The following is a 27,632-nucleotide window of genomic DNA, read 5'->3' on the forward strand; positions in this document are numbered from 1 at the left end:
TCACCTCGCGAAAAAGGCCGCGTGGAGGAGCAGCGACAGCAGGGCCAGGGTGCGCGTCGCCGCGCCGCTGTTGCTCGAGTTCCCGTGCTGCATCGCCGCGGGATGCTCCCCTGAAAGCCGAGAAACCCGCGGATCCATAAATTATCGTTGCCCCGCCGCCCGCGCTAGCCGAACGAAAACGCGATACCCTTTTCGAAGGGGTATCGGGCGCATCGGGCTACCTTTTGAAAGGTCATCCGAAATATCGGAAATTATTTCCAATTCCCTCGATCCACCGGCAAAGTTATTCCGGCAAAGAATGGAGAGTCCCTCTGGATCTTTTTCCGTGACCGCGGTATACGTTTAATTCGCGCGATGCCTCTACCGGTCGAGGGCCGGGAAGAGCTCCTCCGATCGGATTAATTTTCCGCCTCATAAATATTCCATTATTAAAATTATCTCGACCCTTGATCGGTCGCGAAATCGGAGGAACTCGGCCGAACCTTATTATCCTCCCTAATGGAGAGTCGGAAAGGTATTCGGGCGCTTCTTTTGCAAAACCCGCGACGACCGACTCGTTTTTGCGGCGCTTCAAGATCTCGGAACCGCGGGGAATAAATCTCTCGAGGTAAGCCGAGGCTCGGATTAATGCCCGAGAGAGACGAAGAGGGGCATTTTCAAGCGAGATGCTCATAGAATCGGAGAGCAAGAACCCGCACTCGAGAGGACTCTTCGTGCAGGTGATCTCGTCTATTTTACGACGAGAGGAACTCCGGGCTTGCCTTCCGAAGTTTCTCCCGACGCGCAACTTCTCCTACCGAACGAGTCGCCTCGAAGTACGCAGGTACGGCGTGGAACTCGATGCTAATTCTTTCCTCTCCCTGTGCATTTGGTTTTAACGTATCATGGAATCGCGGCCGAGAGCGTTTTCGTCGGGCACCGACGTCGCGGCGCCTGGACGTTCGTCGGGGGACCGAGAGTGCCTCGAGGTAGAAGAAGGCGGTGGACCGGTGGAAATATGATTCGTCCTTGGAGGAAGTCGGTATCGTCGCGGCATGTGCGGGGTAACGCGATGCCGGCAGAGCACACCGTGAATGGGGAGGTATTCGTCTCGAAGGAGGAAGTACGACGACGCCCGGAAGCGTAAGTTGGCACGGGAGGTAGGGGAGGTCGAAGGCAGGGACCGAGAAGAAGGAAGGCTGCAGCCCTGGGACGTAGTTAAGTTCAACCCTGGAACGGCAGAACGGCAGAACGGGGACATATACGTTTGCGCGTATACGTCATGGGTACGTATAGGAGGCCGAGGAGAATTCCTTACCTCGGTGGCCCGAACCCCCCGAGGTCGGGATTCGCCTGCACCTGCTCGATCGACGCGACCTCGCCGACCGTCGCATCGGAGTTGCGCCAGCGATCGCGTATTCCTGGACGGTGATTTTTTATCATCGATACCCGCGGATCGGAGGACAGGGGGACCTCGCGTTCCATCGACCGGGCGGGAAGGGAGACGACCGGGTTGATCGAACCAGGGACCTGGAAGAAGGAAAACGCGGTCCCGGGACGTGGTTCAGCCTTGTCCGGATTATCGATTTCGGTCTCACGGAGTTCGAGAGAGCATTGGGTCGCGGCGACCCTAATAATCCAAATAAGGGTTAAATTCATCCCCTGGAACGACGGAAAGGGATATTTAGATATACGCGCACATCCGGGGTGCCCGCGAGCGGCAGAGGGGAATTCTCCGGTCTTGTAGTCGCGTTCCCAGGTATTCCGGAGACCACCAGCGAGGCAAGAGATCTCGAAATTCCAGCATAATACGTAAGTCGGCCTACTTAGGTACCCCGTGCACCTGCACAACCGACGCGGTACAAATCCCGGGTCCCGTTGGAAAATAATGATCCGCCCGCGCCGTTGCGTAATGCTCCGAGAAGGGAATGAGCTCGACCACGTATCGAACAGGTGTTTCGTTCTCATTTTGCCGAGGACGATTCCCTCGTTACCGAGCACGTAGAAAAGGGATTTGTCGTTAGACGTCTCTTTAGATATTTTATTGGCACGTGGGACCCCGACTCGCGAGATATCGGGGGAATCGTTTTCCTTCTCTCTTCCTTGGACGCGCGCGCGCTTGGCCGGGACGTTCGGTGGACGGGCTCGGTCGACTCGGTAGAATCGATCGCCCAGTTATTAAAATTCCTCTTATCGGGTCGGTTACTGTCCGGGAAATCGAACGTTTCACCGGCCGCTTTATCTCGAATCGCGAGCTTATTAAGCGAACCTCCGCGCTGGGCGACGAGGCGAACCAAGCCGTGCGTTTTCGATTCCTATCGCTTTGCAATTTCGTGGCCGGATAAATAAAAACCGTCCGGAAGGGAGGCGGAAACACTTTTGACGAATCCCGTGACGTAGCAAGCTTCCCAACCGATTCGCCCGTAGGAGGGTATTATCGAAAATCCGACTAGGGACCGGCTTTTGCGCGTTTTCTGTCCCACCGATGGAAAATTTGAAAACCCATCGAGCTGCAGTGTATCGCTCGATTTGTTTGCGCGTCCCAAAAATTCTAGAAATTCGTTTCGAAATTCTCCCGCCGTAAGAACGCGTTAACTACGGGCGTCGCCGTCGCACGGGTTCGATCGATACGCGCGTTTCTTTCGAGGAAGATTTCGGTACGCGCCTCAATTCATTCTGGGCGGGTCGAAAATTTGGAAAATCAAATCGGCAGGTATCGATCGCCGGTGTTTTTTCCGCGCCACCGGCGGACGGTTCCGCGAAAGCATACAAAATCGGCAGATGCCACGAACGTTCGTCGAATCTGACATTAATTTCGAAGCTCCACTCCCGGCGGGCCGCAGTCGGACTGGAATATTCAAAAGAATAATTCCGCGAGATCGCGAGGGATCTGGATTAAAACTTTCTCACGGGCGCCGGATAATTGGTTTAGTTATTGGATCCTCGAACTCAATTGCGAACTCAGCGAGTATCGCGTTGCTTTCCCGTTTTCGTCGGGGAGTTTCCAATCCGTGTCTACGACCCTTCTAATCCATACCTCGGCGTTTCCTCCGACGCGATATCGTATCCAGTCCCACGAAAAAGTTCTACCTTTTGCTTGGTCCGTAAACCAAGATATCGAATCGAGCCGTTACATGCTTCTTCCTTAAAATTGGTTCAGACCGCACTCAAAATGCCCTCAAACCGAATCGAGTTTCGCAAACGTTTCTTCTCTTTAATAGAAAGCGATAGAGTGAAATTCTGACCCTGGCGAGCAATTTGTACGGCTACTCCTTCTTTCCAAAAGTTGCTTCTCGGAGTCGTTAATAAATTCCGTCGGGGCGATCGGAAGCTGGAGATAAAGGCGGAGAGCAGAAAAGTGGGCCGAACTTTGGGCCGAGTCGCGCACGGTAGGGCCGATTACGAATGGCTCGAATTCGATCGAAGGAGCCCGTTCGCGCCAATCGTTGAGCTAATTGTCCATTTCTAAGGGACGGACCAAAACGAGCGGGCAGGCGCGATGAACGGATATTTATTACGGGTCGAGAGGTTCGCTCCGGGGGCTCGTTGCTTTTAAAGTCGACTTTGTAGGGAACGGTCACCCGTTTCCGACGGACACCCTTTTCAGGAGACTCTTTTTACCTCTTGGCGTTTCAGCGCCCCCACTTATCGATACCGCGAACAATGGCCGAAGTATAAAAACGGCAGATTGTAGGCACTCTCCCGCTAAGTACCCGTAATGGATGAAAAATTGCTCGGTGACGTTTCCATTACCGTACGTGCTTCCCGCGATTATTCGCGAACAGTTCCGCTTCGCGCTCGCGAAACGTCAAAGCGCTTCCAGATTTTAAGCCGGCTCGAATTCCATCCTCAGGTCCTGGCGCGCATACGCCGAAGACCGTAGATTTCGCATGCGAATCGGAACGTATCGAATATCCGAATGACGTATAATGCGTTTCCCGTAATCGGAACGCGTCAGGAGTCACGGAGACCGCGCCACCGCCTTATTAGTCGCTCGTCATATACGACGCGACGTCCCCGGAGAAAGCGAACGGAAACGAGCTATCCACCCGCAGCCGCCGCTAAATAACTCCCGGAATACACCTTCGCATAGCAGATTTTCGCGAAATTTCACGTTCGAAGCGTCGTCCGGCAACGCGGGTGACCCCGTTGCCCGTAACTTGGCCGACATTGAGCGATCGGTGAAATTTGGAAGCTCCACGCGGAGCGAAGCTACTCCATTATGCAAAAACTGCGAGCCCTCTTGCGCGAGCGGTTGATTAATTTTCGCGCAAACGTTGTCCCGCCAAATTTAATTATACAATTAACTCGGCCATGTCCCCGTCCCTCCTCCCGAGGAGGCTTTTTGATTTATAACGTTGACTCTCGTGCCCGTAAGGAAAGTTCCCAAGATCCGGCTCGCGGTTTCTCGGTGGGAAGTTAAGCCGCCACGCCGTAAAATCCTGGCAATTAGCCACAAATCACTCAGGCCGCGCAGCTGCAGCTGCGCCGGGACCTAGTAAAACGATAGTTCCGCTCGAACAAGATAAACACGAACGAAACGGACGAGGACGAATGGCCCTGCAAGGAGCTAAATTTTATCGTTAACGCGCTCGTAGGAAAGGAATTATGTGTTACCGCAATGGCGTTGAAACGATAAATACTTCCGGGCTTCCCCGCCCACGGAAGGGAAGTCAGAGGGAAGCGTCAGACCTTCGCGGACCCGGGCCCACTCCGACTCCGACCCGGCTCGGTCGTCGACGGACGACGGAAGACTCCGAGTCCGTCGTTTCTTTGGTCGAATTCAATGTAAGCGGCTACCGTAAGCGTCGCCGGGAGTCCGTTGTCGTCGCCACTTAAAGCGAGAAGCCGGCGAATTTAAGCGGCCTTCCGTGGCCACGTCGCGGCGCCGTAACGTAACGTAATCATCCGTCCGTGAAACTTTAACGACGGAGCGTCGCATCGACACCGGCCTGCCGTTCGTTACGGAGAGGGGGTTCCTCCTTCGTCTCGAGCCATCCATCCATCGATCGCTCGCGACCTCCGAAACGTTTGCAAACTTTCCCGCGACCGGACGCGGATCGTCTCTCGCGGAGCTGCGGCGAGGACGGATGCGAAAGATTTATTCCGCGACGTCCACTCGGTCGTCGCTCCGACCACTTCCTCGGGCGCGCGTTTACGACTTTCACCGTTTAGTTTATCGGTACATGCGCGGGATTTATGGCGGACGTAAAGTCGGACTCTCTATTTACCTTCTCCTCTCTGGAGGAGGCTCGCTTTCTTCCCTTACTCGGCCTTCGGCCCTTAGCGGAGGGTGCCCACGGATCCCATCCTCGCGTTATTACACGGCCCGAGTACACCGATATTCTCTTCGAGCCCCCCGCCCCGGGGTGGCCGCGCAAAGTTGGTCCACTCCCGCCGGGGCTCGCTTCCGGGGCTCGCTTCCGGAGCGGGGAGGCGCGACTCACCCACCGTTGAGTACGTGGACCAGGACGCTGGCCGACTCCGCCGTGGAGGGTGCGCAGGTGTAGTTGCCCGAGTCGACCGGCACCGCCCGCGAGATGAGCAGCCGCGACGTTCGGGTCTGCTTCTCCGTGACGACGCTGATGCCGCCCCGCTGGCTGTAGTTTATCACGTGCTCGCCCCGGTACCTGGAAAGTCAACGCACCGGCTCAGTGGGTCGGGTCGCCGGGAGCGAGGCGGGAGCGAGGCGGGAGCGAGGCGGGAGCGAGGCAAGAGCGAGGCAGGAGCGACGCAAAAGCGAGTCAAGGGCGACGCGCGTCAAAGGCGAAGAGTCCTCGATGGGCTCTCGAAAATACGCCAAACCCTCTTGGGCCGATGCGCGGCAAATCGCTTTGTGAGTTTCCAAAGTTTCCCTATTAATTCCGGACTCGTAATCGCGCTCGGTTAATGAGGAGACGAATTCTGGCGGTTATAATCCGCGCGAAGGAGGGAGAGGGGAGGCCAGGGGAGGGTAACGATGGGAATTGCACTTGCGGAAACCCAATTAAACTCACCAGAAAATGAAGGACGGCGGCTCGGGTGTCTGCAGTACGATACAGGTTAGGTTGATGTCGCTTCCACTCTTGATGTACAACTCCGGGTTACCAATTATTTTCGCCTTCGACACTGCGCAACAAGAATCGCGACGTTATCGACAAACACCGGCGAAGGCCGCGAGTCCGCTGAAAATGCGCGCAGTAATTTTTCGAATTATGAAACGTAAATTAAATTCTGGGCCGCATTAAAGTCCGTGTATACCGAAAAAGTAATAAAAAAATCGAGTTATGTCCGGAAATTGATTTGCCGGAGGTAGATTCGATTTCGGACTTGCCGTACGAGAGTGCACGGGTTCCCCTGGCAATTTTTTTTTAATGGAATCGCGCCGAAATGAAAGACCTCTCGTGTCCCTCCGAGACCATTGCTTCGTCGACGAATATGGCCGCGGCGATTCGAATCGCGCCGAGTTCCTTGGCTAAGGTCGGAGAACGCGAAACGCGTACGGACCTACTACGCTTAATTTGTAGGCCAGACTGATCTTGGGCTCGGTGGACACTTGACACTCGTAGATCCCGCTGTCGCGGACCTGGGGCGAGCTGATCTTGAGCGTCCATTCGTCGCTGCCGTCGCTGTGCAGCGATTGGAACCTCTGGTCGTTCGTGTACGTCAGGATCCCGACCGTCAAGATGTGCAAATCCCTTTTTCTGATCCACGACACCTGCGGAAATGCAAATGCGTTAAGTTAGCGAGTTAGCGTCAAATACGGAGAGAGCCGACGTCATCGGATGTCGCCTCGACGGAGTTCCGACGATTAATCGGTTCGCCGATTAATCGATAGGACCATTAATCACTCGACTCCCGTCTTGGCAATTTGGAGGCCGAAGCACCGTGGAACTTCTTCATAGCGTTAAGAAAGGGGATTTAACGGGAGATAATTTCCCGGCCATTTTTCAGACCTCGCCTTCAATTTCCCAAGTTTGTGCCCTTTTGCCGGGGCCGAGCGGTCCTCGCCAAAAAGTCAAATTAAGTCGAGTCTCGTCGCGGCGTAAAGAGGGAAAAGCGAGGAACGGAAAGGACCGGCGTTTACGGAAGCCGCTAGCGGGACGAGCCGATCGAAACGCGAAGCTCGTTCGGCCGGGCGATGATGGCTTTCCGCGAAAATGCATTTCGGCCGAATGTCATCGGACCGCATATTCGGACTCTTGGAAAATAGTGTTTTTACCGTGGTCCAGATATCGCGCTATTGCGAGACAAAAGCACCGTAAACCACCAAACCGTGGTCGAGCGACCCGAATGTTTTGCCATTGATTTTACAGCGCGAGGGTAAACGGCGAATTTGTAGATGGCCCGTAGCTACACCACGGCTAGGAGGGGCCGACTTTGATTTATAGTCGATTACGATCGGTGATCGGACCGGGACGGATTCTGCGCGTCACCCGATGATGCATGGTAAGGCAGATAACCTGCGTAACGCGTCACCGTTCACCCGGGGGGCCTTCGCGCACGAGTCCGCAAAATTACTTCCGGCCGTCCCAGGGACGGCGGATCCACCGCGATCTCCAAATTTGTCCGGCCGTTGGCGCGAAAATTAAAACATATTTTGTTACGTCAACTAGGTGATTTCGGGCCGACCGATCGCGGAGGTGCGGCGTCCACGTGGACCGATGAGCGGGCGAAGCGCATAAACGACATTTACGTTTGGTCCGATTCTCACGTGCCGACCGTTAAGCAGCGAATTTCGCCGAAATCCCGAGCTTTTGACCGTCCCGTTCGTCGGTCGACCGTGCCTCCGGAATCGCGGTTCGATTTCGAGGGCAGAGAAACGATTAAAGTGCTCATTACGCGTCGTTGACGTTTTTAATTTCCAAGTATCGAGCGTCGCGCGGGAGAAGCGGGGGGCCCGGAGGGTGCTGGCGCGGGGGATAGCCGTTGGGTGATTTTTTTATTAGTCGGAGTGCAAGTATTTTTTTCTCCTGGAATGACAACGCGGTACCGCGACCGAGGTACCGCGGGATTACGGACCTATCGTGTGCGGCGCATACCTCCCCACGTTCGTGCGTACGTGCACGCGTCAACCGATGAATATGCAGAGTGCATAAACGAAGTTTACATTCGATCGAATTCTCACGTGCCAACTGTTATCCAACGAAGCGCCTGCGTGAGATTCGGGGTGGACGAGAGGAGCGGTGGGACGACGGGATCGATAGGGTTTTCTTTTCCTTTGCCCCGGGGAACCGAACCCGATGTAATCGTTCGACTGCTCCGAGAGAATCCAGCATTGCCGTGGCCTTCCGGAAAACGAACGATCGGTGGGAAATTAATTTCTCCAACGTGTCCCTAATGCCCGGGACGACGAGGCGAATTCGGTCGATCGCTGATTGGCACCGGCCAATCGTTTCACAAGAGAGCGCATACGTTTATTATCGGGGACGTCAATTCGGCGTATTCCCATGCAATCGCGGCAATCGCGGCAATCGCGGCAATCGCCGATGCAGGAGCGCGATCGCACGGCGGGAGTCGCTAATGCCATTCGGCCAGGGACAACCGGGAATTGGCCAGGGGTTTTCGGGGGAACGAGTTCCGTACCGGCCCCGGAACCTCGCGATTCCGCGCATCGGGCGAAGTAAAAATGAATTATCGAATTTTGCCGATAAGCGGTGCATCGGTTAGAGAAGAGGGTGCAGACTTCACCCGTACTCCTTTCTTTGGAGAAAATTATGGCCTCCGCAAATCACGGAGGTGGACACAGCCATTACCGAGTAATAGGTAGAAATGTCTAACTTTAACGGTGGCTCGAAATGTACAGCCTTGAAATTCGCCGAAGTAAAGTCAACTATTTCCGAGTAGCGGGCGAGAATACGCAGGTTTTCGCGGTAGCTGAAAATATATAGCCCCTGAAATTCAGGGGAGTTACGGCGAAACGGGTAGAAAATAAAGGGTACGTTGCGCCCGATGGAAAGACAAGAAACGTATCGCGAGTCGCGTAGTTCCGCGGAAAAGCCGAATCCTTACCGCGCGATCTCCGAGATTGCGGACCCTACAGTACAAGTAAGCCGACTGGCCAACCGTCGTCGTAGTTTCCCTCTTTGTCGTGTTGTCAAAGTAGGGCTGACTGAAGGGTTGCTCCCAATAGGAAGACGAATGATGTTCCACCACCGAGCCGCCCCCGCTCTTGGCATCGCATTCCCCTGGAACACGGGAAAGAAGATATTACTTTTTAGACGCGACTACCTCTTCGATGTACTTTTTCGACGGTATCGCGTGTCACGGAGACGTCGAACCTTAAGAACTAGATGGCAAAAGTTCGCCACGTTTTCCCCGAAATTTACGAGGGAACTCCTCTCGGCGGCCGCACCGGTTGCTCTCGGCTCCCGAATGCAGCCAGGAAGGAACAAATGCGCGGAGATGGGAAGGCCACATAAATTTCTACCGTGAGAATCCGGAAGGGTACTTTTCCCGAACGCTACAGGAGGGAAGGCACTTAATTTCGGCACGAACCGATAACGCGGATGTGCTCCTGCCCGCGGAGAATCTCTCCTAGGACTCGCGAAGAAATCCCGAAAAGACGTCCCCGACCCCGCCGCGTGCTCCCTCCTCGAGTGCTCGCCAATTCGAGTAATTGGCCAAAACCCCTGCCAAATTAAAGTAAGTATACCGTGCACCCGTATCGCCGCAGCGACTACCGATTCCGATAGGGAAATAATTAAATGGGCAACTAGGAAGCGCCGGTACGATCCGACCGGATCCGCGGCCGCTCGCCATATCCGGGGATGCCACAATTGAATACGCGCGGCACGAGGAAAGAGGGGCGGCCAATTAAATTTATTACACGCTACGCCGCCCGTGCAACATTCTTCCTGATTAAATCGAAAATGAACGAATCGACGAGAGTCGCGTCCAATCGTTATCGAATCGGCAGGAGGGCGGTGGGTGCGCCACGCGCCGTGCTCGGAATCATCGGTGCAACGTCGCCGTCCAGTTGTAATTGATTTTTCCCTAAACGGTAGGCACCGCGTACACCCCGCGCTCCGCCCGTACCGACAATGACGCCAATAATTCAGAACCCGTGTCTCTCCTCGCTCCCGGCAATTCTCTCTTAATGCGCCACTTTATTCTCCCGTTTAGTCGGGTCGTCGTTTCACGCACAGACGCATGATCGCGCTCCGTTAACGTTGCAACTATATCCCGCCCTCCCCAGAAGACGCATCCATCCATCGAGCTATCTCTCATCCAGCCCGTTGCTCCGTTTTCCCCCCTCGGCGCTGCCTTTCATTAGTCATCCAAGATAGACGAACGCGGCGGCGATGCGCCGCGGGAGGAGAAAAACGCGACCGGGAAGGCGTTCATTAATTGCGCGCGTGCACGCCGAACCCTCGCCCCGCACGAATCGGCTCGGCACCGACCGACGTTTCCCTCGTATCTCGAAGCCGAAGCCGCGCTTCTCGAGTGCTTCGAGTAACTCCGAGAGCCCTCCGAGAGTGGAGAGCCGGACGACACTTTTTGGCCCAGAGCCGCGGCGTCGTTTCGCGGCCCGGAACGACATCTCCTTCCTGCCGCTTATAAATCGCGCGATCGGACGAGCGATCGCGATGAACGTCGAATACGAACCGGTCCGAGCGGCAATCGTATCGCTCTCGATACGGGGCCGCAAATGTAGGAATTTTAATACGGAATCGATCGATGCTTCCTACCCCAATAACGGTATCCGCGAGTACCGCCAGGAATATTCGCCGTGCGGATCGATGCTTCTTCTTTCGGTTCTCGCGGAGTCGAAAATTCGATCCGAAGATTCCCACGAGGAAATCCACGAGATGGGCAAATCTTTGCTCCCGGTGAGTTGCTTTTAACGACATGCCCCGGAATTTCTACGTTGTCTCGACACACATCTTCCGTTCGGGGTGGAAAGTCCTTTGTCTAAATTCGGCCGTGTCGGTACGGAATGTTAATGAGCTCCTGGAAAATTCGAGTCCCGTCCCCTCCTTAAAAAAAAAAAAAAATTCAGCTCTTTGTCCCAGGGATTCGAATTTAGCTCTGTCCACCGTGCACCCCCTCGTCGACGTTCTCAATTTACGTTCACCCTCCGAGCGTCCTTCTTCACGGAAGAGAAACCCCGGTCGCTCCTCGGTGGTCGAGTTTTGACGGCGCGACAAAGAATTTCCTGGCAATTTCTGAAAATTTCTTCATCGCCTCGGCGATAAAGAAACGTCTTTAGCGGAAAATTGACTTTGCTCGCGGCTTCGGCTCGAACGAACCCTCGAAGAGACGCGCGGATCGATGTCCTCTTCTCCCCTGATATCCGGCCGACGGAACCCCGTCGGTTGAAAATGAAGGTGAATTTGCCTTTCCCGTTGCGCCGTACGAAGAATTCGGTCCGCGACTCCGTCCAACTCGGGGCGAACTTTTCCACGCCAAGTTTCCTCGACGGCCGCCGACAGAGTTCGGTCCTCCGGTCCCAACGGTGGACATAAATCACCGACAAGGGCTCGAATAGGGAAGTCCGCGATATCCGGCGAATCCGCGACGTTCCTCGGAATTACCATAGGATCAATGTCAATTTCGGCACTCGAGATACTCGGATTTCCGCCATTTCTGCTTCTCGGTTTCATCTTCTCTCGGGGGATGTCTTACCCGAAGCCCGGGATAACGTCTCCGTCTGGACGCGACACGACGGCCGAATGTGAAATGCACCGAGACCGACATAAATTGCACCGAGGAAACTGGCTTTTTCGGCACGGCGGCGGCTTCTTAGAGAAATACACCGGGGTACGTCGCTCGGAGGAGAGACGTTGTCAAAAAGGGAAGAAAAAAATCCTCCTTATCGATCGACCTTTCCCACCGAAACTCCATGCATTTTCGAGGTGGACTCGCGCTCCCGCTCCCTCGCCGGTAGACGGACGCCACGTAATTATTTTTCTTGCCTCGACAACGGTGAGACCGAACTCGAGGCGCATCCGAGAAAAAGTCGACTCCAGAGGAAAGGGGCAGACTTTGCGTCTCGGAAGGAGCGCCACGCGTCGAGTCCGACGGAGCGCGAGAGTAATTTTTCAATCCTCGGCGAAAAAAGTCGAGAGACTCGACGGAGTGACCATAATTTCTCGAGCCTTCCGGGAACTGCGCGCGGAAGTACTTCCGAAGCTTAAGAGCACTCGGTCGATAAGTATACCGGGGAGTCATACGTTTCTTTTATTACATCCTCGATGCGACGTCGCGACGCGCGTCGTCGTACCTTTATTTCGCCGCAAACGTCGCCCCGACAGGACGAAATAAAAAGTCGGCTACGCGAGGGCCGCTCGATCTTCCGTCGAAGATCGAGGAGCCGGCCGGTTTTACGATCCCGCCGCGAAAGCGGGAAACCGCCCCCGGAAAGTGCGAAAAACCTCCTCCGCATCCGGAAGATTGCCCCGGCCGCGCTTTCGAAATACTCTGAGAAATTGCAAAAAGCTCCTCCGGAGAAACGGGGGAACGTGCAAAACGGGTGCTCGTTACGACTCGGAAACAACCCATTGCAAATAACTTTGGGGAAGTACGTCGCGAACAAGGGGGCACGTTTCTAGGAACTGCGCTCCTGGCGCATTTTCATAATCGAGACGTTTTCCTTCTTGCCCCGGTGACCGTTTCAATTTCCTCGCGAGTCCCGCTGGAGCGACTCCGGTGGCTCTTAACGAGGAGGCGTTTATCCGCCGCGAGACGACTCGCGTTCCCGGCGCCGCGTCGCGTCGCCCGTCGCGTACACGTAGTCGTAAAGTTTCGCAACCCGGGGTATAGTTTTCCAATGGCCATTCGGTCACATCCGGAGGAGCGCCGTTCCGGGAGCCTTACGAATCGCGCGGAATTTACATCGGCGTGCCATCCGCGCTGTAAGCCGTTCGAGGCTCTAAATCCGCCTTGGAATCTACGCGCCTTAAACCGATCTCCTGCCGTAAAATCAATCTCGGCGCTTTAATTTATCCTTTCCCATTTCCCTCGAGCCCAGCCGGATGCTCGCCCTTCGAGGGCCCCGAGAGTCCCCTATTCGGGGGACGTTTTCGGAGAGTCCGGGCTATCGAGGACTCGGCGGCGAAATCGCCCCGTCTTAACGCGTTTCCGCCCGTAAAACTAATCTCGGGGCTCCAACCGGGACGCGGGGAAACTTCCTTAAGCGGCCGGTAAACAGCGCGGCATTACGGAAGCGACGCGGCTCTCCTTCCCCGACCCGAGACCCTAGTAATTTCGTCGATTCGCGAAACGGAGAGCAAGGGTGGCGGGGGGAGCAAAGGGGTAAAGAGAGAGCCGGGAACAAGAACTGTCACGGACAAATGTTCGGTCAATTATAAGTTGCTTCGGGACGTGCTTCGCGTCCCAGAGACGAGACCGGGATATCGCGAAGACGTCGCGCGGTCGCTGGAAAGAGAGGTGGGATCCACGGAACACCGAGAGGGCAGCGAGGCCGAGAAATCGGAGAGAACCCCCTGCGAATCGGGCAAATAACTCGCCGGGAACCGAACGGCAAAACGCTCATCTCCCGGAAACCGTCTCCGGGGAGCGTGATTAACTCAAACGCGACAGCGCCGGCGAGGCGGGGAAAACGCCTCGTCGTTCGGAGAAGCGGAGTCGGCACTTAGAGTCTCGGTGGCTCTTTTTCGAAATGTACGTTTGAAATATTTATCACTCGGTGCCGTAACACCGCGTTTCGAGCGAGAGGTGGGGTCGCTTAAACGCGGCGCCAAGACTCGAGGACTCGCGCCGCTCGGCGACTCCTCGAAAGTCCTCCGGGGATCGCGGAAGCGTTACAATGAAAACGTAAGTAAGCCGAAGTAGTCGAGAAGGGGAAAGAGTCCAGATCGGGAGAAGACCGCGTCTCGAAATGGTCGCCCGTCGCCGAGTCGACTCCCCCGAGCGTTCAATGGCCGGCCCTTCGGCAGCCCCGGGCCGGGGGAAACTTTAAGGGACGGGATTCGAGAGATTTCGCGGGCGCAGCCGAGCGGTTCTTCTCCGCCTCCCTCCTCGGCGAGTCGGTAATTGAATCGCGCAGCTTTCATAAATACATCGGGGCGGAAAGGTGCGCGGAGACGTCGCCAGCGAGTCCGCCGCAATTACCCCGTCGGGACGCACGCCCCGCGCCGAGTACGCGCCGACGATTCGCTCTTAGGGACGGCGTTCGCGCGACGCCGAGGCGCTCTCCCTCCAAAGGGACGTCCCGTGAATGCCACGAAAAAGAGGTCCTCGCCGGGAGTCGCGTCGGGCGTATATCACGAATACGTCACTCGGCGCATTTCCGACGCCCAACGGACGACGGCGGACGTCGTAGGTACGCTCGCGAGGAGTCCGTAAGTACGGGCGTTACATCGAGTTATGTATTCAGGCGACGACGCCGAGGGCGGGGGGAAACCTCGGGGTAAGTCGGGCCGAACGTCGTATCTAGATCGCGGCACGAAGAGCGCCGCTTATCAGTTATCAACCCTCGTAGGATTCAAAGTACCGGAGGGAAAAACCCCGGATCCGATCTCTCCGGGTTCACCTTTCTTTTTCCATTACCTCCGCGGAACGCGGACCCCTCCCGCTCTCTCGCTCTTTTATTTCCTGGGGTACTCTTTCTCTCGGGAGAAAACCGAACCGAAATTCGCCCGGCGCGGCGCGCGAGAAGCGAAACCGCATCGCGAGGCGCGCGCGGGGAGCTCGCCGAGCGAACCTTACCCCGGGAGTTCGCCTTTTTCGTCTCCCTTTTTTCTTCTCCATCGAAACCATTAATTCCAACGGTCGCTACGTTACAAAGGGGCCGTATCGCGCGGTCATAAATCACATTTTGTCACTTAGCGATATCTAAAATTAATGACCGGGATCCGAAGTCGAAGAAACGTCGCGGGCGAGAACTCCACTGAAGTCCGCAGAATTTCGCGGACGCGTAAATCGTTCGACGGTCGCCCCGTCGCGCCCCGGGCACCGTTTCGATAAATTTCAAATCCATGTCGACGCGGATGGCGCGACGGATTCGAGCGTCCCGAAAAAGCCTCCTCGATTTGGAGATCTCCGATGGAGCTTCCCACCGGAGAGAAGTGGTTTTTAGAAAACGACCCGGTAAGCCCGTACCCCGAAAATCGGAGTGCGGCCCCGTTGCGGAGACGCGGACAGACCGAGAGGAACGGATCGGTAAGCCGGAAAAAGTAAAACTCGCAGCGAATTCCGGGCCCATCGCCGCATCGATGAAATTCGTTTTTGTTTCGGCTCGCGCGCGCTCGCAGGTGGATTCGCTTAAAAATTAATACCGTCCAAACGAGCTTCCCCCTCTCCCCTCCGGTGGCCGCGCGCACGTTTTCACCCTTGCGCGTATCCGTGGTTGCACCGGGAGTTTCTCACGGCATCGGCAAAGCAGATCGCCTCATGAAAAATCGCTAAATAACCCGATCGAGAGGCGGGCGCACTTTACGAGGGAAGTTCGCTCGCCTTAATCCAGTGCACCCCCGAGCCGAGATTCGACTCGAGACTCGATCCCTCGGCCGGGATCGATCGACCTCTCGCCTTGGCCGTTCGCGTTTCGTTAAGCCAATCGCGCCTTGTATCGGTGTCGAGTCAATTTGCGCGTTTACGCCGTGCCGGGCGTATCCCGCTTTCGGCACGGTCGATAGACCCTCGCGACACCGCGGCGAGCGGCGCCGTCGGAAAGACTCCGCCGCGGCCAGCGGTCGGCGGGTCGCACCCTCGGGCGAGGGGCGGCTCCGCGGGACAAAGCGTCCTTCGCGCTATTTCGCCCTGCCTCGCCGCGGACCGGCCGTTCCGAAATATAGGTTTGGCGGCGCTCCAAGACGAGATCCTCCGTCGAAGCCAGCGAAATTTAACGAGTAACTTACGGAAATGAGGTTACGCGGGCCAGGACCGCAATTTCCACTCCCCGGCCCCTTTGCCGCGCTCCTCCTTTCTCCGGCCGGTCGTAACGAAGGGCCCGCCCTTGCCCGATCGACCGTCGAGATCGCCCGGTCGAGTCGGTGATTCACGGGTCGGCGCGACGGACGAGCCCTCGCGAGATAGGGCGCGCGCCGTATCAGCCCTATCGGCCCGCTCTGACGTCGTCGCTCCACTTCGCGGCCGGCCGAAGTGGCGCGACGAATTAAATCAACGGCTTATCGCGTCCACCAATAAATTCTGCAATTAATTAGCCAGTTAATTAACCCCGATCAGATGGCATACGAATTTAAGAGGGTCGTAACTCTCGAAGGGGCGCGCGTGAGTCGGGGCCATAAGCTACGCGTCGCGACGCCCTCCGAGAAGAACGAAGGAGCCTGCAACTCGGGTCCCGAAGTACCGCCTTCGGTTCTCCCTGCTCCGCGTTTCGCGGCCGGAGCCCCGGTATGCGGCCCTCTTTGTCGTGCCCTTGCCTCCGCGCGGACCGCCAATCGCTGCCGCCGCGACGAGGGGACATTTTTCCCGCATCCGAGCCGTTTGCGACAGACGTAGGCAACCTCGGCAGACGGGATCCCGATGGGCCGATGACGGATGCCCGCCTCGGCGCGTCGTCGAATAAATCGCGCGATGATGGACGACTCGCGGTCCCCTGTCGGCCCCTCTCGGGTGGATGCGAAGTCGCGAGCTCCCGAAGACCGAGTCGTCGGGGGGGAAACTTTTACGACGCGGTCGGAATCTCTCGACGCTTTGCTTGCGCGGAGGGCTCGGGGATCAAAGGAGGCTCGGTGGCGGAAATCGACTCGTCGCCCGGAGCGGATCCGCAAACGGGTGTCGTCCAACGAGTCGGGACAGGCGAGCGACGAGCCGGAGGATGCCGGTTATTTCGATACGATATATCTGGTAATTTCGAGGTCGTAAATCCAGCATAACGCGTCCGCGGCACGGGGTCGTAAGATGTATGCACCCTCGTTGCTCGGTTCGCGGAGGTTCCTTCGTTGCCCTCCTATCGCTAAATTACTCCAAATTGGAATAGCATCGCAAGGTCTATCCTCGTGCCTCGTCGATCGATGCTTCCGCGAGCGGCGCATAAATCAATGCCAGTACCCGATGCAAATTTACTCGAACGCGATGCCGAAACGGGAAAGAATCATCGCCGAGGAGCGATTATGCGCTCGGCTTTCGAGTTCCGCCCCGGGGCGAGAGAGGAATTATCTCCGTACGTACTTTTCGGAGCAATCATCGTTCCGCCCGGTCCGCGGCCACGCGATGTTCCCCTGACGAGTTCATTACGCGAAGGAAAGGTCCAAGAGGAGAAGGAATCGCCGATTAGACGGCAGCTTCGACGATCGCGTGATCGGCGAACGTTTGGTCGACGTCGCCCGTAGGTGTTCGCGAGTACGGGGATCGAGTCGAACGTAAACGTGATTTAATACCGCGAGCTCGTCCGGCCGACCGGGGGCAAAGGGCTTCGTGGCGAACGCAAACGCGCGCTTTTGGCTCGAAAGAGTCAAACTCGACCGGCGCTCGAATCGCGTCCGTTCCGCCGCGCGGCCAAGGAATACCGAGCGAAACTTCCGCGAGAGGGCGAGAATCGATTTTTCCCTTAACGTATCCGGGCGGATCCGCGCCTCGGAAGAGGTGCGTGCGACTCTCGATCGACGTCGGAAGTTCCTCCGGTGGGCAACTCGCGCCAACTCGCGCGAACTCCCGGAGCGTTCGGAGCCCGCCCCGGGAATTTTATAAAACCGAGAGCCCAAGTTTACGAGCTAATTCGGTTACATATCGCCGCGAACTCGTAACTCCGGGAAACGGCCGACAGCGGCGCGTCAGCTCGCGTTAGTCGAGCTTACGTTTGATCGCGCGCGGCTTCTTGGAAGTTTAGCTTTCCGCGGGCGCGCCGTCGAGCTCGACTCCTGGCGCCCCGGTCCGCATCCGAGATGCGTGCCACGGAGAGAGCAATTAGCGCGGGGACAAAATGTTCCCGAAATTTCGGGACAGACGCCCGTCAAAGACACGCCCCGTTGTCGCCTTTGAGCAGCCGCGAGAGCAAACGCGCGACGACGTAAATCCAACGAGACCCGAGCTCGCTCGCCGAGTCGAAACCCGCCTCTCGACTCTCGTCCGGAGGATTCAAGAGGCCCGATATCCGCGACGCGACACGACGCGACCCGAGCTCGAGTCGAGTCGACTCGAGCTCGTCCGAGATAAGTAGCGGGAAGGGAGGAACGAGAAAGAGCTAAAGAGCTTCGGGGGCGAGAGGCAGCGGCGAGAAAATTACCCGCGATAACGGCGCCGCGGTGGCGTGGCGCCGGTTTATCCTTAGATTAGGTCGACTGACTTATGCCTAACCCCGGTGGCACTTATATTTAGTAGGTCCACCGGACAAGTGCCGTCCAAGTAATAGCGATGCCGGTAACGAGCATGGCGCGCCCGTTTATACGAGATAATGCCCGGGCTCGACTCGCCGCGGCACGATCGAGGATAACGGAATAACGCCACCATAAATTTCGGCCTTATGAATAGGTGCGCGAGTTACTTACGAGCGCGCACCTGCGAGACCGTTTCGCTCCTCGCCACTCGGCGACCGAGCGACCCCGCGAATCTTTCCGACCGGATCGACGTTACCGTTTCCGGAGGACGGGGAAGCGGCGAGCTTTTAATTTTCTCGGTAAAAAGCTTTGTTAAATCGTTGCCAAAGTTTAAACGCGATTGTCCCGAACCGACCGTTTCTCGCGTTAAAAGTTGAACGTGCCGTAACTTTTCCGAGAGTGGAGGCAGTTGGTCGCAGTTTCTTCGCGAACCATTCGACTCTGCTCGCGGATTCATCGACGTCGTCCTCGCGAACGCGTCTCTTTCGAGCGCAACAGCGGACGGTAGATACCGGATGAAGGATACGATAATTCGGAAAGATGCATCGCGTTTCTCCTCTTTCTCTCTCTCGGCGAATTCTCTTTCAAGGATTTGGCGGTAGGAAAATTCATCGGTCCACGTCGTCGCAAAACCGTGGAAAAGCTTGATGTTTGCGAAAAGCGCGTCAGGCCTCGTCCCTGTGGATTCCACCTCGTTCCGGGTGGTTCGTTAGTCAAAGTGGCTGAGCAAACGTCAAAGAAATAAATGGTGTGGGCTTTTCACTCCTCGGCGAGGTTTTCCCTATAGACGGACGTAACCAGCCGGCTGGGTTGTCGTCTCGCTTTTTGGCCGTCCGACTTTCCTTCTCCCCGAAAACGGATCGTACACCTCGAGGCGAGGTTTCCTTGACCCACCTCGCGAGACGCGATCTCGATCTCGATTTACGAGTTTCCGAAGGGCCCGCGAGAGCTCTCGCGAGGCGGCTCGTTACCTCGAGACCCTCCGGTAAGACCCGTCGCGCGGCAAATCATATTAGAGTCCATTACCCGGGACTTCTTGTCCGTCGATTGAATGCTCTAACGAGCATCCTTTCAAGGGAGAGCTCGAAAGATTCTTTGAAGAACTGTAACTCGATGCTCAACTTATACGCGCTTTAACCTCTCCAACTAGCGCTTTTTACTCGGGCCGAGAACTTGGACGGTCGGGGAGAGTCGCGGGATGGAAGAAATCGTTTCGACGTATCCGGATCGCGGGTCGCGGTCGGCGGTCGGCGGTTAAATTATGGTAAAATTATGGTAAAGGCATGGAAATCTCGTGGCCCGTAAATTTCTCAAAATGCACACGATACGTTTACTAATTTTACGAGGAGCCAATAAATCTCCGGCATAACGTGCCAATAAGGCAGTCCGTGGTCTGCGAGATCGTAAAGATCGCGCGGATACGGTAGCATTTTTGCGGCGAACTCCATAAAGCCACGGAAGGATGGGCCGATGGCCGCCTTGGCGCGACCCGAGTCACGATACGAGCTCTGCTCCGTTCGCGAGAACTTTGGGATTCATTAACGTAACCCGCGATCGGTCCAACGACTTCGGGCGAACGTCCGACGCAATTAGCTGAAACAGAGTCGATTCGTAAATCCAAGCCGCGGCGCAGAGGTTCCCCCGAGAGTCGCTCGCCCAAAAGAATAAAGGTTGCAACAATTTCTGCAGTAAATTTCGCGAAACGTACAAGATACGCGCGTTAAGTTTACGAGCTGCCGATAAATCTCTTTCGAAACGTGCGAATAGGCCAGTCCGGGGGACTATAAAGATCGCCCCGATACGATCGCGTTTTCGAGGCGAAATTCGCACGGTCACGAAAGCGCCTCGCGACCAACGGCCGACTCGAGACTCCGGCGCGATCGCCCGTCAAAAATGAATCTCGCCCGAAGCTCTTGGGAGATATCGCCCCGACCGAGCAAACGCGGCTACTAATTTTACCCGGCAGAACGCGAATTGGTTTTCCGTAAAGCTCGCACGCGAGGGAAATCTGCGAAGTCGCGAAAGGGCTGGCTTAGTACACAAATAAAGTCATAATATAAATTCCGCCCTACTCGCGCGAGTAATTCAGAAACGGGGCGACGCTGGCGGAAGCAATTTCCATAAAACATCCGCGAATGAATGAAGAGAGAAGTGCGACTCGACGCTCGTTTCAGACCCGCCGTGTCGGGGTTTTCTTTCTTTGTCCATCCGTTGCACCGGTGCGCCCCAACGCGAGGAGGCGCCGTCAATCGATACTTTTTACACCTTTTTTTCCTGGGAGCATTTACAAGCAGGGGACGAGACTCACGCGCGACAATTGGAGACGCACGCTCGCGGGATCGTTTCGCGCGCGAGCCGCACCCGGTGCAGCGGAAATGGTTCCTCGGCTGGAAAGCGATCGAAAACGAGGTAGACGGAAGTCGACGCGACTGCCCGACTCGTTTCCCAATGGCGGCTCGAAGAACCGCCGAATCTGCGAGGAAATTTCCGAGGAGCGGGAGGAGGCGAAACCGCTTTCCGATTGGCGTGCCCGTAAAACAAGGTCCGGAGGTTCGTTTGCACCCGACGTAATCAGCACCGCATGAAAATCACGGCGGCCGACCTCTGCAATGGTAATCGCGAGCGCCCCGAAACGGACGTTGCAGCGGAGACGAGTGCAGTCCCTGTCCTCGCGATGCAAATGTCAAATGGGATTGGACGAGGACAGTCCCGAGTACTCGCCGCTCAGCAGCGGGATTAAACAGTGCCGCGAAGCTTCCCGTGGTTGCATACCGAAGAGGGAAGAGCCGCCTCAACTTTGTTTTCGGATCGCAGGATTACGGGACGTCGCTTTTAAAAGGATTGCCACCCACGACCGGGTCGAGCGGCCGCGAGGGATTTTTTTCCGTTCGTCAATCAGGAGGAAACTCCGCCTTTTTCCATCTCCCTCGCCTCTCGAAGCAGAAACTTTTAAGCCGCCGAGCGAACCAAAGGCCGCGCCTTCGCGTTAGGGATGCGGTTTAAGGGCGAAAACTCGGAATGCGGAAGCTTCGTGGCTCTGCCCGAGTCTACCGCAGAAATTGACGAACCGACGCGTCGACGTCGCAGGAGAGCGTCGTTCGGTGCTCCGACGCGACCTCGAACCGGCCTCGTCGCTCGAGGCACGAACTGCTTCCGAGGGGATCGAACGTTTCCCGAAACCTTTGCCACCGAGGGGAGGAGCTACCGAATTCTCGATCGCCGGAGTACAGCCGATGGCGGACCCTTTCTTCGGTAAAAAATGTCCTCACAAAATCTACAACTCGATAGCGAAGTTTCAAAGTACCGTAACTAGGTGGGAACTTCTTTGAGAAACGCAGGTGACCAGTTTTAAAGTACATTTTCCGAAGTTCGAGAGGAGCTCACGCTGGCTCTTACGTTTTCATTCGAAACTATCAGCTCGGAGAAGAAACTCTGTGTTCCGGACCCGCGAAAAAGTGTACCGACGCGTCCGGCTGCGGAAAACGAGATCGCAAAGGGAGGAAAATCGAGCAACGCGGGCGGTGGCTCATTTTCCAGATTAAAACTGCAGCGCCGGAGCGGCTCGCGTCGCCCGCGTTTCGGGAAAGTTGCGCGGGCGCTTCCGACCGGGCATTCGCGTTTCGCGTTGATCCTGGCGCGCATCGAGCGGCCGATCCGTCGCGCCTCCTCCGCGAGACCGAGGGCCACAGGTTGTCGGAAAACCGGCTCGGGCGCCGGTCTTCCGCCCGAGGGGACGCGGAAATAGGTCGAGCGCGATCAAATTTATCCGAGGATGGGCGACGGAAGCGTCCCCGGGAATATCCAGTCGACGGTCCCCCGCGTAAACACCCTAACTGCCGTAGACCGACCGAGAGTGGATGGTGCCGCGGCTCCTACCCCGACGGCAAGAAGTCATCTTCCCCTTTTTCGTTACGAGCTCCGCTGCAGCCCCGCGCTACATAAATCACGGGAACGGTCCCGCCCCGACACGCGCGATCTTTATTTATGTCACTTCCTTCCCGAAGGAGATTCGGCCCGATATATCGTTCCCTCGTTATCGAATTTAAACGCAGACGGGAGGAATCGATTCCCGCCGACGTCCGGTGGACGCGCGACCTTGGACGATACGTTTCCGGACTCGGGAGAGTCAGCTCGAGCCGGGTCGAGGAAAGCACCCGAGAGACGAGCGCGGAGAAAGCGAAGCACCGCCGGGATCTTCGTTTAAACGGTCAGGCGAGAACGAAGAGACCCGAAGAAGAAAGGGTTACGGTCGTTCGGTCGGCCCCTACGTGCCCGGAATGGCAGCGTCGAGAGTCACCCTCGAGCCTCCTTATTCGCCTCCACGAACCACTGGCCCGTTTCTCCCCGTTTCCGCTCGTTCACCGCCGCCGCCACCGGCGTTCTTTTATGCGACGAATGCAGGCCCGAGGAGGTCGATGCGCAATCGAGTTACCTAAACTCGGCTCCGTACCTCGTTCGCCGAGGCCGCGTGCCGCTTTTTGTCCCGAGGTCAATCATCGAGTTAGCCGGCAACGCGAACCCGTCCCCGCCACGGCGCCCGCGGAAATATCGGCGGAGCTACGACGTTCCCCCGGGTTTCTTGCGGCTGTCCGTTCTTCCCCGAGGAAAAACGTCGAAAACTTCCGACGACCGTTTTCCATTAATCCGCTCGCCGGGAAAGACGGCACTCGGCCGCGAGCCCGGGAGCGGGAAGGGGACTCGCCGAGGCGAATGCGCGATCGGTCGATATTAGCTCGATCGCGGTTGGCGGTAATGCCTCCGTTAAGTAAGGCAACGTTCCATTACCCGGGGAATGTACGCGGGAGATACGCGCGACCGTTGCTGGATGTACCAGAGAATTCGATTAAAAGTCCATCGACGACGACGCTCGCCGCTAACTCCGTCGTGGCCGCGATTAAGCTTTTTCGCGTCTACTCGATCGATCCCAAAGCGAGGAGGCGAGCGGAAAAATAACGGTCTCGGTCAATTTGGCCGATGCCCTCGACCGGGTCGTCGCTCGTCGGCCGTCCCCGTTCTGGAAGCCGATTCCGCCGCGCGGACAAAGAGACGCGTCTTGAATTTCATTCCGGGGGTGCGACGAGACAAAGATTTACGCCGATCGTTACGGAAATGCGGCGGATGCAGTCGCAACGCGACCGACGTTATCGTCCGACGGATACGACGATATCCCGTGATTTACCGTCTTCGGAGGTGGTGGTAAATCATAAAAGCGGCACTTGCGTCCCGAGTTACGGTCCGGATATAAAAGGGAGCACGAAGTTCGGAAGGGCGGGGGCGCAATCGGCGCGATTAGCGCGATTAGCGCGATTCTTCTCGTCGACGGCGACGAGTAACGAGACACCGAAACGCTGCGATCGTTACGGAAATACGGTACGCGTTGGCTACGACATGCCGGACATTATAATCCGACAGGAACGAGGATGTCTCGTGATTTACCGCCTCCTCCTCGGCCCTCGGCCATTTGTCAAGCTTTGTGCTTTGACCGCCTCGATTCCCTCGGACGTAGAATGTTTTCCCGGGGAGTAATTACAGGGAAATCCTGCATATCCCGCGCGATCACGGAAACCACTTTTGCCGCGTTTCGAAGGAAGGTGGAGCGGGAAATGATCAATGAAGGAATCGCATGGCCTCCCGTCGCCGAGGTCGCGAACGCGAGTTCCGGACCCGGGAACGTCGAAGGTACGATTTTACGGGGCTCGCAGCGGATTTCGAAACGTCGAGGCTCGAAGGAACGCATTGTCCGCCTAACGAGAAGCGGGGCTGCGGAGAACGGGGGTCGTGCGTGGCTCCGGCACTCCGCCAGGAACGACGTACGTAACGCCACCCCGCGCAGCCCCCTTTTTTCCTCGGCGCGCGCGCGCGAGAGGCGTCGCCAAATGAAATACTTGCGTAATTACAACGAGCCCGCGAATGTTTGCGCATCGTGCCGGGCCGATTCCCGCTTTCGAGGACGTATTTTCTCGTATTTTCGCGTATTTTCGCGTATTTTCGCGTATTTTAACCGTCCTCGAGCGCGCACCTGCGATTCCCGCCCGGGCGGACGGTCGGTACACGCGAACGGCAAAGCGTCGAGTACTTTGGATTAATGAAACGCGTATTCACCGCTTCGTAAACAAAAAGGGAAGAAAAATGTACCGACGGGAAAAAGAACCGGTCGCTGAAAACGTCCTCTCCCGGACGAGTACCCCCAAAATTGACGCGATTTTCTCGTCGAAAGGATTTCGGAAAGGGGGTTAAGGTCGGGTTTTCGATGTCCCTTTAACGTCGTCCGCGATGCCTTTTACCGGCAATTTTTCCCAACCCCGAATTTCCTGCGTGCCGCGATAAAACTCAAAACTCGTCCTCGCCTTGATCCGCGAAGGCGGCCGACCGCGTAACCGTCGACGACTCGTGCGAAAGATGCACCTGGGCGACGACGCGATCGGGCGCCCCCCGGGGAAAATGCATCGACTCGAACGCGAATCTGCCGTGAGCACGATTCGCTTGAAAATTTATGTTCTCCGCGACTCCGGGGAAGCTTTACGGAGTACGCGATTCCTCTCCCCGGGACGTTTAAGGCGCCGACTCCGGCCAGCCTCCGACGATTCGTTCGCGAGGCGAGCCAAAGGGTCGCCCGGGGCGCTCCAAGAAAGGCGGTCCACTCCGCGCCAAGGAATTGGGGTCCCTCCTCCAAAGGGACCCCCCATCTGCCAAATCTGCCGAACTCCGGAACTCCGGAACCATCGATCGCGGTCCCCCATCGATGTCACATCGATTTCCGTCTCGACGAACGAACGAGTTGCCCGATTCGACGGCGGACGGAGATCGAGCGCCCTTCGGGCCGAGTCCGAGTTCGATCGGTCCTCGTCGCGCGGCGTCGACGGATCGCCCAAAAGAGAGAGCAACGGGAAACCCTCGAGTCGCGAGGAAGCACGGCCCCGTGAACCGGAAGTCGAAGAGGAATGGTCCCGGGACCGCGAAACGAACTTCCGTCCGGGAGTTGATTCAAACTGCGCGCCGCGAGTCACGGGCGACGCTCCGGCCCGCCGATCCGCCGATTCGACGGACCCGGCTATCGACGAGGTGGACGCGGCAAAGCGTGGCTCGAGAGGAAGGGTTCCCTCGGGAGAGGGGAACGAGGGGGTTTCGGGATCGCGGCCACTCCTCACCGCGATAAGAGACGCAACCTGCGCGAACCGCCTGACAAAGTGCGCCGTATCCGCCCCCGACGCTATCGTTGGGTTAACGTCCGGACGGAGAGACGTCTTCGAGATTAACGCGGAATCCGATCGAGGCTCGTCCACGGGGCCGGGAGGGAAAAGAATTTATCGGACTCCCGAGCTGCGTTTTCCTGAAAATTCCCGTTCCCCCGGCACGAATGGAACGATATCGTTAGCTCCGGGGAAAGAATCCGCCCTCGCGCCGGCCGAACCGATAACGAATCGCGTTCCACCCCTTTGGCTCGGCCATCGGGGGATTCTTCCGCGCCGCAAGGTCCCCGGGATGGAATTTAACGAAGCCGTTTCCGGGCTCGATTTCCGGGATTACGGGAGCGCGGGAGGAGAATTCGGACGGGGAACAAGACGGTCGTGGGGCGGATCGAAGCTCGACTCGACGCGGCGGGTAATTAGCGACACGCGGCCCGACCGAGCGAATCGGCCGAGGGCGCGCCGCGCTTTCGCGGAGTGGATTCGCTTTTTTCCGAGACTCGCACGAATGCCGCTCGAGAGGGACGGTCGATCCCGGGAAAAACGTCGCGAGGCGTCACGCGATCGGCCGACTCTCGCCCCCGAGTTTCCCGGGCAGGGGGAGGCGAGGACGAGAAGGAAGACGTCGCTTCCGATTCGGTCGCGAACGAAGAGATTCCGAAGTCGCGGCATTCCTCCCGTTGGCAACGCGTTTTTCTCAAAAACGTAAACCACGACGGAACCGTAGACGACGGAAATCTCTTCCGCGAAGTGCTCCTTCCTTTATTGCTCTTCGAGGGCGCTCCCCTCGCCTCCCCCGGCCGCGAGCTCGCGAATCGAGGAGAATCGCCGCGACGTGCTCCGTTTCCGCTTGCCGGATCGGCGAAGAGGCATCGACGGAATTTATTCGGTCCGGCGATAAGATCGCGGAAACGTCCGGTGCACCGGGCTCTCGACGGCCGAGAGGACGCGCTCCGATCCCGGGGAAATTCCGTCTCGCTCGGCCGGGCTCGCGCGGTCCTCCTCCTTCCTCCTTCCGGGCCTCGAGGGCGCGGAGCGTCTCTGCGACGTCTCCGGGAACGTAATCGAAAACCAATTACGTGAAAGCCCTCATAAATTTCGACGTCCGCCGGTATTATAAATCCGCGGTATCCGTCTTCGAGCCGTGCCGGATAACGGTGCCACCTGCTTCTCCGAGCCCCGGAACTGCCCGGGCACTCCGGAGATCGGCAATCGCCGAAGCGCCCCGACCCTCCCCGTCCTCGCCGTCCGGACTGGAGTGCCGACGGTAGCGCGTTCAATTTGCGAGAAAACGGACAGGGCGATCGAGGCGCCCGCTCGGAGGAACGGCAACGCGAACACCGTCCGTGCGTTCCGGAAAACGCTCCAACCTTCTTACGGTCCAGCGATCTCGAAGCGAGCGGCCGCCCCGACCTCCCGCGATTTCCCGGAGCGAGCGATTCCGCTCTTTACGACGCACCGAAAAATTAAATTCCAATCGGGGAGCACGTAGGCTATCCATTAAATCGCGGCATACAATGGGATGGCTTCCGGGATCGCCCCTTCCCTCCTCCACGCTCGCTCCGACTTCCGAACGATCGGGACGCGGTGTCGGGTGCGACCGATTTGCACTTAATGTCGCGTTTAAACGCGCCATCGAGCTCGGAGGAGAGTCCGCGCGATTCCGGACTGGAATGCGGCGAGGAGCGTCGACGGGTCGGATCGCGTAATTCGCCAGGTCGGACGAAAGACTTACCCGAGTGATGACAAAGGACGGCAACCAGGGGCAGAAGGGCTCTCACCCACCTTCCGCGCGTCTCCCTCATCCCGAAGCGGTGGACGGTCCGGTTTCTGCCACTTCCCGAAAGAATCGGGAGAAGCCGACGCTTTCCCGCGAGTTATCGTCCGTCACTCGACGGCACCGCGGGACGTCCAGGCCGCATCGCCGTCATTCAATGCCGCCTCGCGGAAACGCGCGTCTCGCTCCGCAACGTCACCGATCGAAGCATCCTCCGGATTTATCCGAACCTCTTTCGCCCTCGCCTTGCCGGCTAACCGGTCAACGTCCGGTCAACGTCCGGTCAACGTCCGGTCAACGTCCGGTCAACGTCCGATCGGACGGCCACTCGAGTCCTCGTCCCGACGCATCGTCGGCGTCGGTCGCTCCCCGCGACCGCTGACGGCTCCGCCGAGGTTTCACTGGCCCGTCGAAGGTGCGTCCATCTCTGCCTCCTCGAGCCACGCGACCGCCGAAAGCGATCGA

The 27,632-nt window shown here is 57.4% G+C and overlaps 1 protein-coding gene across 1 annotated transcript; it reads right to left on the reverse strand.

Moving 5' to 3' along the window:
• On the reverse strand, window positions 1-27,217 carry LOC105700468. The gene is made up of 6 exons (XM_012426305.1): window positions 27,126-27,217; window positions 8,971-9,146; window positions 6,466-6,676; window positions 5,976-6,087; window positions 5,431-5,609; window positions 1-110 (listed from the first exon to the last, which is right to left on the reverse strand). The coding sequence occupies exons 1-6, from the start codon at window positions 27,193-27,195 to the stop codon at window positions 1-3; spliced, it is 858 nt and encodes a 285-aa protein (XP_012281728.1). The 5' UTR covers window positions 27,196-27,217.
• Window positions 27,218-27,632: the final 415 nt, after the last annotated feature.

The sequence above is a fragment of the Orussus abietinus genome, unplaced genomic scaffold, assembly GCF_000612105.2.
Source record: "Orussus abietinus isolate OABI.00-Male unplaced genomic scaffold, Oabi_2.0 scaffold2, whole genome shotgun sequence".
NCBI classification, from domain to species: domain Eukaryota; kingdom Metazoa; phylum Arthropoda; class Insecta; order Hymenoptera; family Orussidae; genus Orussus; species Orussus abietinus.

Bases quoted from the DNA above. Each gene is read 5' to 3' on its own strand.
- LOC105700468 (XM_012426305.1), bottom strand. From the start codon at position 27,195: ATGAGGGAGACGCGCGGAAGGTGGGTGAGAGCCCTTCTGCCCCTGGTT. The intron at 9,147-27,125 runs GTAAGTCTTTCG...CCCGTGTTCCAG, and splicing joins CGTCCTTTGTCATCACTCGG to GGGAATGCGATGCCAAGAGC. The intron at 111-5,430 runs GTGGGTGAGTCG...CTCGGCTTTCAG, and splicing joins CCTGGTCCACGTACTCAACG to GGGAGCATCCCGCGGCGATG.